This window comes from Narcine bancroftii, chromosome 11, assembly GCF_036971445.1.
Source record: "Narcine bancroftii isolate sNarBan1 chromosome 11, sNarBan1.hap1, whole genome shotgun sequence".
Classification (NCBI taxonomy): Eukaryota; Metazoa; Chordata; class Chondrichthyes; order Torpediniformes; family Narcinidae; genus Narcine; species Narcine bancroftii.
In genome coordinates, this window is record NC_091479.1 from 69,165,706 (window position 1) to 69,185,639 (window position 19,934).

At 45.0% G+C, this 19,934-nt stretch overlaps 2 protein-coding genes across 3 annotated transcripts in view; both read right to left on the reverse strand.

Moving 5' to 3' along the window:
• Nucleotides 1–874: 874 nt before the first annotated feature.
• Nucleotides 875–7,335, reverse strand: pex26 (peroxisomal biogenesis factor 26). Of its 2 annotated transcripts, none has more exons than XM_069903285.1 (5): nt 7,078–7,335; nt 5,721–5,870; nt 4,234–4,550; nt 3,410–3,553; nt 875–1,630 (listed from the first exon to the last, which is right to left on the reverse strand). In XM_069903285.1, exons 1-5 carry the CDS (start codon nt 7,281–7,283, stop codon nt 1,527–1,529), a joined length of 921 nt encoding a protein of 306 aa, XP_069759386.1. In that variant the 5' UTR covers nt 7,284–7,335; the 3' UTR covers nt 875–1,526. The 2 variants fall into 2 exon arrangements, with proteins under 2 accessions (XP_069759386.1, XP_069759387.1); XM_069903286.1 differs by having other exon boundaries at nt 3,410–3,550; nt 7,078–7,333.
• Nucleotides 7,336–11,132: 3,797 nt separating this feature from the next.
• The window catches only part of LOC138745861 (lysine-specific demethylase 7B-like), a 77,695-nt gene continuing 68,893 nt past the window's right edge, over nt 11,133–19,934 (reverse strand). Inside the window, exons 18-21 of the mRNA XM_069903283.1 lie at nt 18,053–18,258; nt 12,843–12,940; nt 11,890–12,184; nt 11,133–11,598 (exon numbers count right to left, since the gene is read on the reverse strand). Of these exons, the coding sequence (XP_069759384.1) occupies nt 11,510–11,598; nt 11,890–12,184; nt 12,843–12,940; nt 18,053–18,258 (688 nt within the window). The 3' untranslated portion in view covers nt 11,133–11,509. The remainder of the gene's footprint in view (nt 11,599–11,889; nt 12,185–12,842; nt 12,941–18,052; nt 18,259–19,934) is intronic.

Consider the following 19,934-nt stretch of genomic DNA (forward strand, 5'->3'; position numbering starts at 1 on the left):
CCTCACTCTAGAGCAGCCATTCTGAGAGACAAATCATAATGCTTCTCTAGTGTCATCTACTCAAGGGAAATAAACTGTGAGCATCCATTACCCTCATGATTTTGTTAGACCCTTCAATGAAACAATACTGGCAGTGGATTTACAAGCCAGGACAGTATGTGACCTGATCCTGCAGCTGCTAACTTTGTCCTTCGAGATGGTAAAGGTCACAGGTTTTGAAAGGGCTGTCAGAGTAGCCTGAGTGAGTAACTGCAGTGCATTCTGTGTATGGTGCATGCCTCAGACAGCAAACATTTAAAGTGATGGATGCCATACAGTGGCCAGTTTTGTTGTTGAAGGCACTGAAACTCTAGAAAGCTGCTGGAAGAGCACCAGTCCAGGCAAGAGGCGATTCCATCACACTCCTTATAAGCCTTGTTGACAGTGAGGCAGAAGGCCAGATTGTTACCAAGTGGCATATCTGCTTACTTAGCATTGTATGTACATGGCTGATTCAATTGTTTTCTATCCATGGCAACTTCCAGGGTGTTGCTGGGGGGCAGGGGTGAATAGGACTTGTATGTCGGTAGTTTGACTGTGCTGTTCAGCGTCATTCCCTGGCCTGCCTGACATGAGTACTACTCATCTTTTATCAGCCCATGCTACATTACCAAACTCTTGCTGCATGCAAGTACAGGCTGCTTCACTTGCCAGGACATAACTGGAAGTACCCCACCACTGACTGTAGATGCAGCAGCTGAAGAAAGCTGGGCAGGGAGCACTGTCTGACAGATTCCTGGGAATGGGTAGCCTGACCTCCAACCACCAGATGAGACGTTAAAGGCTTGGCATGGCTACAAAAATGTGTAATTCCCAAGAAACTTCCAAACCAACATTTTTCCAGTGTATCTTTATTGTCAACTACCCAGATGTTACACACAATATGATTCAAACCAGTGACTCACTCCCAGTTGTCATGTTTGACTAGAATTAGCCAGGAGATAGATTCTGGCCCAAAAGACATCACTTTTTATTCTGCTTGTAAACAAAAGTACAATTCTATTTATTAATGCAAAAATCAGACAATGACTGCTAATGCTCTGTTACTGTGATGTTTACTGGGGAACTGGCCTTATGATGCTGTGGTACGGGAAAGGGTCATGTTGTTTTTGGTTTGGTAAAGAAGCAAATGGTAATCTTGGGTTCACTAGACTACACTGACTTGAGAGCATAAATTTAAGTGTCCATCTCAAGCAGAATATTCAGTCCTTGAGTACAAATACTTAGGGTCCAGTTACCTCCACCCTCCCCAATTCATTCATCAACCCTGTGGGTTGACTGAGGGACTGAGATATTTAACTCGTTCAAATCAAAGTGCAACAGGGAAGGTTGAGGGCTGTGCCTGCTGCACATGGAGGCTGTGGACCACAGGTCTGATCTGCCAAGCTGGTCAGGATGTCAGGTTCCAACATCAAGCCTTCTTCAGTTGCACAACACTGTGGAACTTAACCAACCAGAGGAGGAACAACCATCTCATCATGCCAAAGTCACTTGCCAAGCCTTGCTTTGTAGTAAAGAGCAAAAATAGTGTCCCACATCGACTTAAGGAAGTGTTGTAGGCTGGTTAAACAGGACAAGGTAGCTGGGGAGGCTGAAGGGAAAGACAACACAGAAATATGTTGAGAATTAAAACAACACTGCAGACGCTGGAAATCTGAAATTAAAACAGAGGGTAATCAGCAGGTCAGGCAGCTTCCATGAAGAGACGAACAGTCAATGTTTCAGCTTGAACATCTTTCATCAGACAAATAGTAAGGAAATGAAAAGCAGTCAGTTGGTCCGACCCAATTAGCTATGAAACGGAAGAATGGAAGCAGTGACACCCCAAACACACGTTCTTTGATAGCAGATACAGGAAAAGGACAATGGGTTTCATCAAATTCACCTTGAAATCAGCCGACAGGCACCCAGGTCCAATAGTTTCCGGACAAGTCTGCCCCCCGATCTAGTCACAGCAAGTGAGGGCTCACCGTGCAGCTCCCTGTCTGCATACTGCTTGCTCTCTGCACAAATCTAGCCCACAACCAAGTGCTGGTCACTCTCTGTGCAGCTCTGGAATCATCTGGAGTCTATGAAGTGTTAGGCAAATCTACCCGAGAACAGCCGGGTGCTGAATTAATCAGCATCACTGGAGTCAAGGAATAGGTATGATCCAGTAGAATAACTGGTCTCAGTATCATTCTACCTCACTTTTAAAAATACAACATTTCTGACCCATCATTTCACTAAGTTTTTGGGTTGATTCAGGTTCATAGATTTTTGAAAGTGGTCGCACAAGTAGATAAGGTGGTGTAATGGAGAGATCCTGGCCACCACATGGTGGCGCTGCCGGACTCCTATTTGGAGAACACATAGCATGCCAGTCAAGGCTGGACTCGCCCCAAGCCATCAAGTTGACCCTCGTGATTGGCCCGTTCAAATTATCAGGTACTGGACTCCAGGCAGCCTGTCTGGACTTTGCCCTGACCTTTACTTAATTGGCCCAGGTGAATCACCTTGGTCGACCCCTGCCAAGCCCCTGCACGGCTTCAAACCATTGGTCACAGCAGCCAATGGGGCCCAGCCTGCCCCCAGTGATTGCCCCCCCCCCCATACCTGCTGCAAGGTTATAAAGGACCATGCTTTCCTTTGTTCCCTCTCTTTTCAGCTCCTCGTGGCCCATATCACCTTTTGTGTTGGGTTGGCATGAGTCCTGAGGCCAGTTAGTTAGAGCCGTGTCCATACAGGTAAAGGGGTGGGGGCTCATAGCATTACCTTGATCTGATTGTTAATTGTATGTGTATTTGTGTCATTTCCTAAGTTCTGTCAGTTTTCCCTTGTTATCCGCAGTGTATCTATCCCCTTGCGTAGTGTTAATTTAGCATTTTGATTCCATTGTTCCATCTGCATGCTTTGTACCTTGATCTCGGTCTGGTTCTTAACCTGTGATTCCCACATGAACCTTCACTCACAACAGGTGGTAAAGAACAAGTGTGGTCAAATCTGGCCAAAAGACTGTTTACCCAATCTATTCTTCTCATGATTGTACACTTCTGAGATCACACCTTATTCTCCTGAGCTCCAAGGAACCTGCTCATCCTTTCCCTGTAAGCTCAGACTCCCAAATCCTGGGAACATCCTTGTAAATCTCCTGACGCTGCCAGTACCAGCATTTATTGCCTTTTCCTAATTAACCTCCAGGAGTTGTTGAGAAGCCACCTGATTCAGTCCTCTTGATGAAGAGGAAGTTCCAGTGCTATATAATCCCAGTCAGGAATCATGTGTAGCTTGCTGCCCATGCAGTTCTTGATGGTGGAGACTGTGTTTTTGTGAGTAATTCTAGGGTATTGTGGGTGAATAACTGCAGTTTGTCTGGCAGCTGATCACTCACCAGGATCCAGCCTGATGATCAGAAGGTAGGCTACGAACACAGCCAGAAGCAGCTTACGAAGAGATAGCGAACTCAGACTTCTACGACATAATCCAAGCACTTGCTGAATAAACTTGAATGCGTTGCTCAATGTGTAGGGTGCTGCTGAGCAAGACAGAGGTGGCGATTAAACACAGCATGACAATCTTTGCTTATTCTCAAACCCATATTTACAAAACACAAAAGGTAGGACAGTGGCTAAGAGTCTGCTTGAATAGTCCTGACTGCAAAATGTCAGGGAATAAGGAGCTAATGGGCAAAGGTGGGGTGGGGAAAATGAGGATGAAGCAGGCAATGAAGAGAAATGTGGTTAAAGGATTGATTCTGGACCTGTCCCTACAGTTCTTAACTCAATACTAAAGCAGCTTTGTGAGTGACTGTTTATCATCTCGGTTAGAATTGAACAGCGTATGAAACACCTCTCTCCATTATACAGGTGGTGCAGCAAGGGCAGCACAAAGTTGGCGCACGGGCCCACAATTGAACAGCTTGGTGTGGAAGATTTTCAGCATCCTTTTATCCAGCGGCAGCAGGCCTCACATGATCGTGGGAAGGGGACTCGCAGCCTTTTAGTGGTCAACCAATTCAATGTTGGTGGGAGGGCAGGCAGTGAGACAGAAATCCAGAACCAGTGAGCAGTAAAAAGCTGCAGATGCTGGAGGTCTGAAATAAAATTGGAAAACAGCAGGGAGGCCTGAGACACCAAGGTGGCTGAACAGTTTGTCTCTTCCCACATCCTGCTCAACACCTCCAGCATTGCGCATGCAGCCGACGGTGGTGGTTACCTGATTGTCTCCGCTGGCTGCATTTTGCTGGAACCTGGCTCCTGCTCCCCACTGATTCTTGCTCCAGCAACTTGGGCCTTCTTTGCATAACAAGCTCAAGTGCTGATTCCTTCTGTTGCTCCGTCAATATCACAGTGTCTTTGATCTCCTTCTCCGCCTCTGCATAAAGACCAAGAGGCAGCAGCACATGCAGAATATACAACTCGAACACCAGACTTATATTGCCTGGAGCACTTGCGCTGCTTCTCTCCTTCAGCCAGCTGCAGACGGCCTGCTGTATTTGTCCTGGCTCACCAACCTTACTGTATAGAATAATGCTGCCAGAGAAAATTTTATCAGCTTCACACAGTGCCAGGATTTTAACATTTCATAAATGGTACTGTAACACCAAGGAGATAGAAAATACAGATGACAATTACATCATGGCAATACAGTGGTCTAGCTGGTCGAGCCACTACCTCACAGCTCAGTCAGCCCAGGTTCAATACTGACCTCTGACGCTCTGTGTGGAGTTTGCACATTCACCCTGTGACCACATGGTTCTCCCCCTAGTGCTCTGGCTTCGTCCCAAAGACGAGCAAGTTGGTGGGTTAATTGGCCACTATGTCAGTGAACGGCAGGAGAGTTGTTGGGAATGAGAGAGAGAGAGAATATGTTACTGGGAAATAAAAGTGAAGAAGATTTATGGGAATACTTTTGAGAGCTGGCATGAAGTCAACTGGGCTGTAAGAGAAAGAAATGAGAAGTAATCCAAAAATAAATTAACTGTTCCAGGGCAACAATAGCCAATACCAAAAGACATCTGTTTAAGGTGAGCGAAGGGAAGTCTAGGAGAGATATCAGATGTACATTTTCTACGCCAGTGGTTCTCAACCTTTTTCTTCCACTCACATACCACTTTAATTAATCCCTATGCCATAAGTGCTCTGTGATTATTAAGGAATGGCTTAAGGTGGTATGTGAGTGGGAAAAAAAGGTTGAGAACCACTGTTTTACACAGAGAGCAGTGTATGCCTGGAATGCTTTGCCAGGGGTGGTAATAGAGGTTGGTACAATGGAGACATTTAAAAGGCTTTTATATTGCTCACATGAATGTAAGAAAAATTGAGTTAGATTGATGGTAAAATGTTTATGTGGGGCAGCACAACATTGTGGGCTGAAATGTCTACCGTGCTGTACTATTTTCTGTTTAGTAAGCCCATAGAGAGGGAGAGGGATACAAGCATGACACAGCTTAGAGACAGGCTAAAGCTTCAAATTACCCCATCCAACACTCTCAACAGACTTAGTTCCTGCAATGACCCAAAGGGACAAATGTCATGGTGCTTTGAAAGGGAGGGTGGCGAGCATGTACAGGGTGGGGAGGCATGCGTTATGCAAGTAGCAATGTGGCTGGGTGCCAAGCTATGTCAGCAGAGGAGAGAGGGTGTAAAGGTGCCCCTGAAACTCTGACAGCCACAGGGGGATGGGAGAGTGCAGATACTCACCACATCTGGAGGAGCCGGGCGGGGATTCGGTCGGGCCTGTCGTACTGCCGCAGCAGCCAGTCCCAGGCGCGATGCCACTGCCGCAGTTCTGCTAGCGCCTGTAGCCCAGCGGCACACAGGGAGCACCGGATGTCGGCAGCTCGGGGTGTGCTGGAGAGAGAGACCCACACACACACACACACACACACACACACGAGTGAGGAGAGCTGAACTTGGGGATTCCACCCGTCAACGCAGGCCTAGTTCTGGTGCCATAACCTCTGCTCTGCCCCTGAGCTTGGACCTGCAGCCCACCACCTAGGGCTGCCCCATCCACTCCCTAACTCCTACTCCAGACCTCCTCCCAATCTGGTACTCTGCAAGGATGCCATCCCTTTCTCCCAGTTTCTCCACCTTTGCTCTCAAGGAGACGCCTTCCATTCAAGAAATGTCTTCCTTTTTCCGGCAAGTTATCTTCCTCCCGACTGTGGTCAATAGAGCTCCCATTTTCTCTGTCTTTCACACCAGCTCTCACCCCTTCTTCCGTCCAAATAGAAAGGGATAGGGTTCCTCACCTTTCACCCCACCAGCCTCAGCATACAGCACAGTTTCAGCTGCAACTAGGCTGTTCCACCCCTCTTCCACTTCCACAGGGATCAGTTTCTTTGTGATTTCCTTGTCTGCTCATCCCTCCTCACCTACCTCTCTGTTATCCCTGGTCAGTTCTCCTGGAAATGCAGGAAGTGCAACACTTACTCCCCACACCTTCTCCCTCACTACCATCCAGGAGCCCTTCCATGTCACATGCACCTTCTCTAACCTCATCTACTGCATTTGGTGCCCTCGATGTAGCCTCTGCTACTTCTGTGAGACCAAATGCAGGTCATTTTCCATAGTGCCTACACTCTGTAAGTAACGACCATCCTGAGCTTCCGGTTGCATTCAATTTCAACTCCCCTTCCCACACCAACCTGTCTGTCCTTAACCTTCTCCAGTGCTAGAGGGAGGTCCAGGGTAAACTAGAGAAACACCACCTTATTTTTCATATAGGCAGCCAATAGTTCATTTCAGTCTCTTCTTCTGTATCCCTTCACTCTTTCCTTCCCCAATCACCTCCTCCCTCTTTGGTTCTCCCCAATGGATTCTTCCACTCTCTCTCTCTCCTCTTCCTCTTCAGTTGCATCTGATCTCTCTTTCTACCAGGACTTTTTTTCTTTCACTGCATCAGACTCCATCACTGGCAGCCTCCAATCACCCAGTCCCCCTGGCCCTGACCAAGCCCCCCTCCCCATCTCTTTCTCCGGGCATCTGCTACCCCCTGCCAATACCGTGTGAGGCCCCGGCCCCGGCCCCGGCCCACCCCTCCCACCCCATTCACCTGCCGCCGTGCTCCACCAACTCCGGGCCCAGCCACTCCAAGCCCCTCTCACAGGCCGCCAGCGCTCCCTGGAAATCGCGCTGCACCTGCAGCAGGTCGGCCGCCCGCTCCAACCACACCAAGCCCGGCCAAGGGACCAGAGAACGACCCGTTTCCTGGACGCCAGGCGCCCAGCGACCCAGCATCACCGGCCCGCATCGCTTCATGCTGCCGGATGATCGGCCCGGACTCGCTCTCGCGAGAGTTGGCACTTTTTCTCTCTCTCTCTATTCTGCAGCACCAGGGGGCGCCAGAGACTCGTCGCCCGATCCCGGAAGGACCGCTGCCTGGCCGTGATCCCCGATCCTGGTGTACCCTGTTCACGGGAGAGAACCGAGCCAGTCATGGTCCCCATGTTATCGGATCCCGGTGGTCAGACACGATCCCTGATGCTGAAACGATCGGGCGCTGAGCCATGATCCCCGATCCTGGTGTACCCCGCCCCAGGTGGGAGCAGACCCCGCTGTCACAGGGATCCCAATCACGAAATTCCCACGTTATCGGATTCCTGATCCTAAAGTGATCAGGCACTGGGCCGTGATCCCCGATCCTGGAGTTACCCAGACCCCAGCGCCACTGGACATTGGTGTGATCCGGAGCGTGTACTTAATTCAGCGAAATGAATTCTGTGCTCTCCATTTGATCCAATGGGGAAGAACGGTTGTTTCCCTCGAGTTTCTTGATCGGGGCGCTGTGTACATGTCAATAAAGCAATCTTCAATCATGAGTGATTCAGGAACGTCTGCAGACGCTGTAAGTGTAATGCAATACACAAAAGTGCTGGAGAAACTCAGCAGGTCACGCAGCGTCTATCGATGTTTTTCCCTCAATTTGCCGGTAGCAGCGGTTTAGCGGTGCATGAGGCTGGATAGACCTGCTGTGTGGGATTAAAATGGTTGGCCACTTGGAGGTCCCTGTTTTACCAGCTGAGACAGCAAAGGTCCTCAAAGACAATCTTCCAGACTGTCCTGTTTCTCCTCTGTGGAGAAGGCCACACAGATGGACTTGTATTGCTCCCGCTATCCCTCCTTCCTCTCCCACACCCACCTTTTTATTCAGGTACCTGTATCCAAATGTTTTAAAAAATGGTTGTCCAAATGTTTTTAAAAAATGGTTGTTGACTTCAGGAGGGCCTGTGGACCTCACTCTACTGACCATTGACATCTCTACTGTTAAGGTCATCAAGAGTATCAAGTTCCTTGGAGTGCACTGGACCGTAAACACCAGCTCCATAGCCAAGAAAGCCCAGCTGCGCCTCTACTTCCTGCGAAGGCTGAGGAAAATTCATCTCCCACCCTCCATTCTACAGAGGATGCATTGCGAGCATCCTGTGCAACTGCATCGCCTCCTGGTTTGGAAGCTGTACCTCCTCGGACCCCAAGACCCTGCAGAGGATAGTGAAGTCAGCGGAAAAGATCATTGGAGGCTCTCTTCCTACCACGAAGGACATCTACAACACTCGATGGAGGCGAAAGGCCATAAATATTGTAAAGGACTCCACCCACACCTCATGTAAACTGTTCTCCATTCTGCCATCTGGTAGGAGGTACCGCAGCACTTGGGTCATTACGTCCAGATTGGGCAAGTTATTTTCCCCCCTAAGCAATCAGACTCCCACAACATTTGTGGATAGGGTACCATGGACTGTGACTGTATACGTCTTAACATTTTAATATGTTTAACTTCTAACCTATTTATGTATATATGCTCCGTGGTCCATCTTTACCATGCGAGCATGGTATGAACGATATGTAAAGGTGACTTGACTTGGCCTATCTGCATTTTACTATTACCTCGAGGAAGGGCTCAGGTCCAAAATGTTGGTCACACTGTACTTCCTATAGATACTGCATGACCTGCTGAGTTTCTCCAGAACTTTTGTGTATTACATTTGAATCTCTTACTTGTTGTGCTAAGTACAAGATGTCTAACTGGCCTGTTCACAAAACTATCACTGCATCTTGCAAAGTGTGATAACAAATTTGAACATGGATCATCATCTTCTTTCTGAACCTGTTGCACATTTTTCTGTTTTTATAATTTAATCATGGCATTCTGGTCAGTGAAGCAGATCAAGTCAAGTAAAAGTATCAGGATTCTGAAAATTGGAGAACTAAATGGACCTTGTCATATTAGTCCATTGATCTTTAAAGGTAAATTGGTGGTTAAAATGGCACCCATCATAAGCCAAGGCAGACTACAATCCCTACCATAGGCAGAATGTCTTGTTTAACTTCAAAGGATGAGTTATGATAGAACCATCTAAGTTTGCCTCCATTTCAAGCACTGCATATGGCGTTAGCCTCTGCAAGAGTGTGTTTGCAGTAGAGCTCAGAGGAGATTCCTATTGTCAAGATTAGAAAATACAGAAGCCATGAGAAAAGATTGTATAATCCAGCAATTTTCTTTGGAAGAGGAAGCCAAGGAGAGACTCCGTTGAGCTCATTATCCTCAATTCACCATTCACAAGGCAGAAAGAGAATGGAATGCTCTTCAGCTGGCTAGATAGGTGTAGCCCCCATAACTCTCAAGCAGCTTTGTATGTCCAGTACCATATAGCACTTGATTGACACGTCAATGTACCAGCCTAGAAATCCATTCCCTCCATCTCAGCTGGACTATGACTGCGGTGGTCTTTTACAAAATGTCCTGCAGTTACACTCCCAAATCAACCTCTTCTACCAAGGAGGCTGCACTGCGTGTGACCATCACAAAATGCAGGTTCCCTTTCAAGTCACACTTCGAAGTACAACCTCAGACCTTTGTTGTGGCATCCGAATCCTGGAACTACCTTACCAAGACTGCAAAGGTTCCAAAAAGGGCTTGAAGTAGAGAGTATCGAAGTAGAGAGTATCAAAGTGATAGGTGGAAAAAGACAGGATATAAAGTATAGTTTATTTTCCACCTACTATTTGTCTCATAATCAGCTCTACCAATTACTGATCACTCAGTTTTAACCCCCTCTCCTTGCGGGGCAAATGACAAGACAATGGCAAATAGGCAGAGGTCCTAGTGAATCTTGGTGTTAGCTTCTGACCTCCAAGTCACAGTTATCAAGAGGTTACAGCCCCTTCAACCCAGAGTGCATGCAGACTGTTAATCACCCATATACACAAATTGAACAATACTTTTTTTTTTATTCCCATCAATTCCCTTGGAATTCTACCACTCACCTACCCACTCGACACAATTTACAGCAACCAAGTCATCCCAAGGATGTCATAGAGAGAACATACAAACCCAAGCAAGACGAAAGGCCAGGACTGAACCTGGATCATTGGAGTTGGGAGGCAGTGGCTCAATTGACTACGCAACCTCTTGACGCCAAGCAGTTCTTGGAACATTGGCAGGAGTACAATGTTTCAGCTGAAAACTGCAGCTGCCCTTTTAGATTCATCGTATGACTCTGGCTGATACAAAATGCCCACCATTGAAACTCCAGACAAAATGCTATGCAAGTCTTGGCAAGTCCAAACAAACTTCCACAATCTCTGCAGCGGGCACTCCTCTCACCGAATCCTGCAAGGTGTTCTTTGTTGGTGCCATGCTAGAAGAGGGAAGGACGGCACTCAGAATCACCCACGCATCTGTTGGAACATTATTTCTCATCTCTGAGTTCTGGCCCAATCCAGGAGAAACAGTCGAGTTAATATTCCACTCCTCACTCCATCCTACTGTCATAGATACTCAACATGGAAACAACCCAACTCATCAATGTCAATCAAGTTGTCTACCCAAGCCAATTCTATTTGCTTGTGCTTGATCCTTATCCTGCCAAACCTTTCCTATCTAGACAACTGTCTAAATGTTACAATCTTTTCCATCTCTACTGTTTATCACTGACACTCTCCATATTGGTTTAACATTCCAAATGCGCCACTTTGTACTTGTCTGAGTTAAATTCCATCTGGCATTCCCATGCCCACTGTGTGAAATCAGTTAATAAAAATGTGGTTGGATTTCAAGGTTGATAACATTTTAGAATCTGAAATAATTAAAAGGCAAAGATTTCTCAATTGGAAATATGGTTCAATATTTTATATCTAAATTATTTTGTTGAACTGCATCAATTCCTCAATAAATAGTTTTCTCTTTTTTTAAAAAAAAATGCTGTTAAATTAAAAAGCATCAAATAATTTGGAAGATAAATTACAACTGAAAGTATCTTAAGAAAAACAGAATACAGTCCTTTAAAAATGTCTGCTAACCCTGAACAATTTTCAGAGCTTCACCAGTTCAGTCCTTTCTCTGCCCAGCTCTGACTTTGCATTATTGCTCTTCTGTGCTTCAATAGTGCACATCCAGGTACCTCTTCCTGGGGCACGAGATAGGGTCATCCATGCAGCAGCACCATGACCCTCTTTGGCCCAATGCTCATCTGTAAAGTCTTTTTCTAAAGGAAGAGGCGGCCACTTCGGTTCAGCTTCAATATCTTTCCCAGTCGCTGCTTTGCGGTTGCCATCCCTTTCTTTGGACGCTTTCCTGCAAAAGGGTTAATGATTGATGTAAAAGCATGAACAAAGCAGCATTCACACACTAAATGAGGCTACAAACAAATTCCTCCCAATGGAGAAGCTCCCCCACCCTATAATGAGAACCACAGTATGATTATGGGATGGTCTCCTTTTCCTGAGGGATGCTCCATACTGATGACGAAGGTTTCTCCTTCCTTTGATCAGTGATGCCTCCACAATCAACAATGCCCCAGTTCTGATGATGACCTCCCTCTCTGATCAGGGCTGCTCTTGTCCTCAGAAAATATCAGTAACTGACCTTTTGTTGCCTGATTGCTGATGGGTGGTGGATTGGGATTGATCCTCTTGCTGGATGGATGGAGGGGTGAAACTGACATTCCAGGATGGGTCCGATCTGGACCGTACACATTGTCAGCTGGACTCACTCGCAGGCCACAGTCAGTGGTTGATCTACACACTGCTCCGAATGAGTCAGAGGCAATCTGACCCTCACTGTCCACCATTTCCTCCACTAAAATGTTGTTTTCCTGAACATTTTGCCTCACCAATGAAGAACATTCTTTTCTGAGATGTTTTGGTTCATTCTTGAATACCTTGAATAAACAGTAAGAGTTACCTTTAATCAACTGAAGAATCCCCATGTTAATCCTGACCTCCCAAAATCGCCTGGAAAACATGCTTCACATACTGACAGCCCCCACCCACCAGCCTTGATCTAAAGATATTTTGGATAACGCTGGCAATCAATTTTTTTTCTGGGGAATCCCCTGCCTTACTTAGCAGTGAGCACAGAAGGAACAGGAGCTGTGTTGAGATGATAAAACTCAGTTGTAACAGGATATTAAACCGAGGGCATTTGGCTCAGGATAGTGTTTTGCTTCCCAGGACACCAAGATGGTGAGAGTGGAGAAATACAACTATATTTTTATGAATGGCCCACTTTTAAATGAATACACCAATCTCTGAGCTTAAAGTTTCAATTATTACCATTTTTTTCTGCTACTCATTAAAAGCGAAGACACAGAGTCCAACAAACGATGAGACAACGCATCCAATTTTGTGATGTATATTGTTATTTTGATCCAGTTTTAAAGAGATGGTTTGTTTAATTAAAAGAAGAGGCCAATTAGTGAAAGCCTTGGTGGCACAAAACATTACTTGCTCTACAGAAGCAAAATCCAAGTAGGTTTGCCCTGAGCAAGTCAAAATACACATCCTAGACACTCCAAGGCACAGGAAATCAGCTATTACCTCTTCCGTTAGTCTGACTGTTGTTACCGTGATGCCCCTAGTTTCAGCATTCACCAAGGTAGTGGTGCATTCAGCGGCTTCCCGCTTCACGGACCCAGCTGCAAAACAAACACCGCTGACTGTGAAACCAAGGACTGTAACTACATGCAATGGGACCCAAAAAAGGTAACCCCATGGTCCACAAATAAAGTCAATGGCAGTTACTTCATGTATCCAACTAGTTTCACCAGTTACAGAAATACATCTATCTTTTAAAAGGTAGGCAAAGAAAGGAACTATTACCCTCCTCTCATTCACCCCCCCCCCCCCACCCCATTCCTGCTCCTCTCTAAACCATCCTTCTACTAGTCCCACTCTTTCCTCCTATCCTCCATGCTCTTGGGTCCCTGGAGATTTCTCTCCCACATCTCTCCAGTTATAAAACACCTCCCCTTCCTTACACAGTGAAAGCCATATTTATTCATCGAAGAGGTCATGACATTTTTAAAGAAACGCTTAAGGGAACACAATCAATAGAGGTAAAATATTTGGAACCAATAAGGATAAAACTAGTGGGAAATATTTACAAGCCTCCCAACAGCAGGGATGTGGTGGAAAAGGCAAGATTAGAACTCTTCTTAATAGAAGGACAGAGATTACAATTTTCATATATTGGAAAGATCTAAATATCTCAGATCAGAAAGATAGCAAACATCTTCAGATTTGAAATTCTTTTCTGGATTTGAAATGATCATATCAAAATTCAGCAGACTCTATGGAACCCCTGATGCAGCAGGACATCTGCATATTAAGGCTTGAATAAAATCAACACTCCGAAGTTATTAAAAATATATAAATGCAAAGTGTTTTCTTGAAAAAGCAGCTGGTCACTGACCTCTCAGTGGGCTTTCTCACTTCCTAATTCAGACAACTGAACTGTTCTCTCCCAATAATTTCTGCCCTTAACAAGGTCAGCTCCACCCGGGAATTGTTCACTCGGGCCTCGAAAATCCGAAGATGGACTGTGGTTTACTCCACTATGCCTGCAATACTTCTGAGACCGTTGAAACTGCAGATATGCATCCACTCGTACTATCAGTAGAGTACTGTTTGTGACAGAACCATGTGCATGTGTACTGTACCTGCTATTATAACAAACCCCATGGCCACCACTTCAGTACCCTAGTCTAGACCTGCATCTGATCCTGGATTGGTGCATAGGTCCCAGAGTCCCCGGTTATTAAATTCCTGAAACTCCAGATGGATCTGAAAAAACTGGTGGAAATCATTGCCACAGCAGTGCTCCCACACCATGTGCACCTCTGTCTGAGAACATCACTGGTTGGTCATTTTCAGGAACTCTCAGCCCTACCAGGGATAGTGCAGCTGAATGAGGCATTGCCAGCAATGGGTGCAGGTGGGTCAGCCACCGTGTTGTCAATGTGCAGAACATACTTCTCAAACAAGATCAGTAATAAAGGGTCATGAAGAAACCTGGCAGAGTATTCACAAGAAAACCCCCCAAACTCAGAAGAGATTAGACCATTGAACCTGCTGACTCTGGTCAGATTTTCAGCACTGGCTACATTTCTGCTCAGTTTCACAAAAAAGAATTGAGGGGAATAGAAGTCATAGTTTAAGGGAAAGTGGGAAAACCACAATAAGAAGAAATGAAATAGAACGAGGTTTGAGGAAAGGAGTGTGGAGAAGGAAGGATCAATCTGTCATATTAAACAACGCATTTCATTGCTACAGTGTGGCAGATAACAAAGGAGTGTCTATTTATATCACTGCTTCCAGCCTTCCCATTGACATCATACAAAAATCCACTGAGCTAAAAGGAAGTTGGTGAAATCAAAGATAAATGGCTGTCAGTATCAGAAGAGTGATCCAAGTTAACGGATCACTACAAATGTGACTGCATGGTACGAAAAAGGAAAATATATAAATTCATAGCTCGGTGTGGATTTTTGATGGGCTGCAGTGTGTTCTGGCTTAAGGCAGGAAAAAAATAGTAGTTGTTTCAAAAAAATGTCAGTGCGAATCAAGTTTCCCCGATTTTTCAGATAATTTCAAAAAATACATTTGATGCTGAGGTGTCATCCCAGATTGAATTAATACTATTTAATTAGTGGAGTTTAACATACAATGGCATAAAACCAGAGTCAAGCCGATCATGGGAGAATACATGTTGAGTCAAAGATTGCTTTAAATGTGCTATCAGTATTGTTTTTGTTCTCCATGAGTATGTACAGAATCTCTAATTGGTAGAAATCTCAGTCTTACAACAACTTAAAACTGGTCATCAAAAATTTTGTGGTCAACGCTCTAACTTTCTTCAGTCACCGTCACTCCTGTGCTTGCATTTGTTGTTTTGAAGGAGATCACAGGCTTATTAATCTCCCACTTGCAGAAACTTAGAATGTAGGGTGTGCACAAGGGTAAACATCAGAGACAACCAATATAGGCAGTAATGTCCGAATTCTGAGGCAATAAAATGATAGAAAAACCCATGGGACTTGGATGGATCTCCAGAAGGTGTTCCATGCAACCTAACAGGATTTAACAAAAATGAGACGGCAAATTAAAAAGATTTATTGATGAAACAGGTAAAGCAAATTTGTGAAAATAGGAGGAGCCAATGAGCAATGATCTCATAAAAGTCTTAATCATTAATGGTTTTAAGATTCAAGATTCCTTTATTGTCATGTAATAGTACAGAACATGTAATATTGCACAAAATTGCCTTCTGCCTGCCATAAGGCAAAGAGTCTCCATTAGTGTCACCCAGCACCCCTTATAATAAGAGAAGCAAACGAGTGCGTGTGGATTCACCTTCAATGCTCCCATAGACTGTAGCCACACAGACTCCTGTTCAATCCTTCGGCAACTGGAGCTCCAGCTCCAAACCTCCAACACAATTAGGAAGCCTTCAGCAACTGAGGCCCTTCAGAAGCCCTTCTTGTTCTCTCAGCACCTTCTTGAATCCTGGCTCCGATACCAGGTTTCTACGAGCCAAGCTCCAGCAGCTCGCAGCACGTGCAGGTCCCCCGACTACAAGTCGCCCACAGCCTGTGTGGGCCCCTCAGCTGCTGAGCTCCTCGCTGGTCCACCGCCGTGATCATCGTCCAGTAGGGTTGTCTGCTTCTCCTTCTCAACAGGGGGTTTTTCTTCCCATTTCAGTTGCCCTGCACTGGTCTGCTGCTCCCCGGAGTCTGTAACCCCTCGTGGCCACTGCAGTGCACAGGTGCCACCATCTTGTGTACAGAATTTTAGTTTAGAAACACCATCAGTTCCTCTAACAGGCTGTTTAACGCCTGTATGGAGCTACTCACATTAGGGTCAGGCAGTTGAACCCTTTGAACCAGCGCTGTGTTTCCGTTTTCGCAAGTCCACACCAGCAAAAACACAGCGCAGATAGAGAAATTATTTCCATTTCAGGGGAAAAGTAGAAATGAATGACATCTGCTTTGAATGCAAGAAAGATGGAGCATTTTCCAAGCAGGGTGTTGGGAGATCATTGCCGTACTGCAATGGCCTTTTAAAAGGAGCCCAAGGTGTTTGGAAGTAAAATCCTGCAAACTCTGAAGTTTGTGCCCAAGATGGCAGTGCCTGTGTAATGCAGCAGCCATAAAGGGGTGCAGACTCCAGAAGAGCAGTGGACTAGCACATGGCATCAGAAACAGGAAGGAAACCGCCACCCCCTCACCCAATTCCCATTGAGAAGAAGTAGAATAGATGACCCTATAAAGAAGTAATCACAGAAGCAAACTAATGAGTGGCTCAGCGGCTGTTGGACCCACGTAGGCTGTGGACGACTTGTGGTTGGGGGACCTGCGCGGGTTGTGGGCTGCTGGAGATTGTATCATGGAAACCAGGTATTGGAGCTGGGATTCGAGAGGGTGCTGAGATTAAAAAGGGATCCTAAAGGGCCTCTGGCGCTGAAGGCTTCCTGATTGTGTTGGAGCTTTGGATCAAGAGCTCGGGGGTGCCGATAGATCGAACAAGAGTCTGTGTGGCTGCGGAGGCTGAAGATGAATCCACGGAAACTCGGGATTATGAAAGGACTCTTTTGCTTCTCTTTCTCTCTTACTATAAGGGGCGCCGGGTGACTCTCGTTGTCTACCTTACAGCAGGTAGAAGACAATTTCAAGTAATATTACATGATCTGTAATATCACGTCATTAAAGGAATCTTGAAAGAAGGGTTTTAAAAATCCAAGTTTGGAAATCATGATCTATGGACAAATGAAAAGGCTAATGGAAATATGTCTTCTATATAAAGGAGGGAGTACAATGGAATAAACTAGGTGCAAAGTTCTGACAAGATAAACATGGAACTGATTTTTCCTCGCAAAATACAGAGCTTTTCAAGGCAGATTCAGTGGTACAATACAAGACAAAAACATTACGTTGGGTTTATTTAATTGGTTCTATTCTTTCAAGAATGAAAAATTAAGGGGCAGTTTCTGATGGATAGAATAGATTTCATATTTCTTCAGGTGAAGGATTACAGATACAATTACAATGTACATAAAGTGTCTGGACATGGATAGGGAAGGTGGAGAGGGTTATATGCCTAATGCAGGCAAATGGGATAGCATGGATAGACATGGACAAGATGGGCTCAAAGGGGCCTTTTTCTGTACTGAATGACTATGAAAACAGGATTTCAAGCTTTAAAAAAAATTGAGAGTTCGACCATTTAAGTGGAGATGTTTTAAAATAATTTTGCACAAAGTAATGGAAATACACACCCATTGAAAAGAAATCTACCAAGATGGAGTCAAGTTTTTAAAAAATCAAAACTGAAAGATTTTCATTTGGGGGTGGGAGAAAATGATTATGTAACAAAGCAGGTACATGAATTACAATGCTAATTAGCTGTGATCCAACTTCAGGGCAAGATCAAGGAACCAAGTGTTCGTGTGCTGCTCCAACATTCCTAGTATCCCCCCCCCCCACCCCACCGCCCAAGAGCACTTTCTCACCCCATTCAGTACCACCCATTTCTACCTCCAACTTTTTCCCCCAAAATATCCTCCCCTCCTTGCCAGTTTTCTCTGCTCCAAACCTATCTGCATTTCCAACACACCTGCTCCTGTTAAGCAGATGGATCTACATCTACCCAAGTTGTATGAAATTTCAACGATTCAAGTCCACATTCCACCTGCAAAGTAGGATTTCCCTACTTTGTTTTGCAATCACATAAAAACACACTGAAATACCCACCACAGTCTGATGCCCTGGAACATGGGCTCAGTTCTCCTTTCTCCCTCCTATTAGTTCTTATGCCATGATGTGACTTGGAAAGGTTCCTTTTATCCAGGTTGTCCCTATTCTTTCTTGGGCTGTTGCGAAGGTCTGAGTACTGCAGGGCTGCCATTGATAGCATGCCCTGAATGGCCTCTGTTGTACTTGGAGATGGTGGCTGTACCCTGAAACGCAGCAAGGAAAATTGTTGGGCGTACGTAATGATATCTCTTCCCAATCACCCGTTCACCCAGCGGTGTCTCGACTATTGAGGAGCCTACCTCACCTTCATTACCAACACCAGTCACTGTTGACAGCATTTTGGGCAATAGGGTGGCAGGACATACACTTCATTCAAAGCAAATTTTTGACATAGGACCAAACTCCACAATCTCGCTGAACTCTGTCTATTCTACACAGGGTAAGGAATGGAGGAACAGATTACTCATAGCTGAAGGCTATTTTGTCATTCACTGCAAATGTGGTTGGAACTTGGATATGTTATAAACAGCAAAGACAGTAATAGATTTCACAAAGATGTGAACTGGTGAAATGGGCAGACACATGGGAGATGCAGTTTAACACAGAAGGAAGGATTCAGTGTTAGGAAAACTGAAGGTGCGAGGCAAACTAAATAGTATATTTTCAGGAAGGTGCAGGATAAACAGAGAAGGTCGTTAAGAGAGAACTTGCATCAATGGGTTTAATCAGCATTATCAAGGAACAAATTTGGGAAGAAATGCTTAATCTTTTGAAACTCATGTTGTGTTACTTTCTGAAAACTAGACTGAAAAAAGAAAAGGATAACAGTCTCCTGCATCAGAGAGGTATAGAGTAACTATAGAATGCAGACAACCCAGAGCCAGAGGAAGAACAGGATTTGATCCAAAAAAAAATCTGGAATATCTATCAGGTTCACAACAAAGAAGAAGGGCTATAGAAACACAAAGAAAAGGAGCAGGATTAGGGATCCTCAAGCCTGTTTCGCCATTCAGTCAGTTAGTGCCTGATTTTATCTGACTTGGTTCCACTTCCCCACAACCCTTAAACCCTTCAAGATTTAAAAACTTGCCCTTTTATCCTTGAACATCCACAGCTCTGGACTGGTGAAGAATTAGAAACCCTTGGAGGAGAATTATTCATTTGTTTTGAAGGAATGATCTGAAATGCTATCCTCATGCTCAACTTCACCCTCAGGGAGGATATCCCCTCAGCACTTACCCCATCATCCACTACCATCACTCCCAGCCTGCAGAATCCTGTATTTCAATAATATAACTTCCCATTTCTCTAAATTCAGAGCATTGGCCCTAACTGTTCAATCTGCAACTGCAAGATAATACCTTCATCCTGGGGATCAATCCCCATGAATAAGTATACCCATCCTTGGATAAAAAGACCAAAGCTATACACAGTGCTCCAGTTAAGTTCTCATCAGTTGCATCAAGCCTTCTATATGTTTATAATCCAATTAATTTACAAAGGCCAACAGTCCAATTACCTTCCTAATGATTTGCTGGTACCTATCTATATGCTTCTCTTGCTTGGTACAAGGGCTATCGCCCTTCATTTCTACAATATTTTGAGTTTCCATATCCTGAACTAAGTAGGAATCTCACATCTCCCCAAATTAGATTCCATGAGCCAAACTCCCTTTGCAAAATGCGTGTTTTGCCCAATAATTACTGTCCCACCTGCACACTTTTGCGATAATACACTGGGACATACATTTACATTATTCACATAGTTTGTAAGTAATCAAAGGAACAGTATTCAAGCCCTGTGGCATTCCACGAGTTGCAGCTTGCCAACCTGAAAACAATTTATTTATCGGTACCTGATTTTGTTAGTCATTACTACC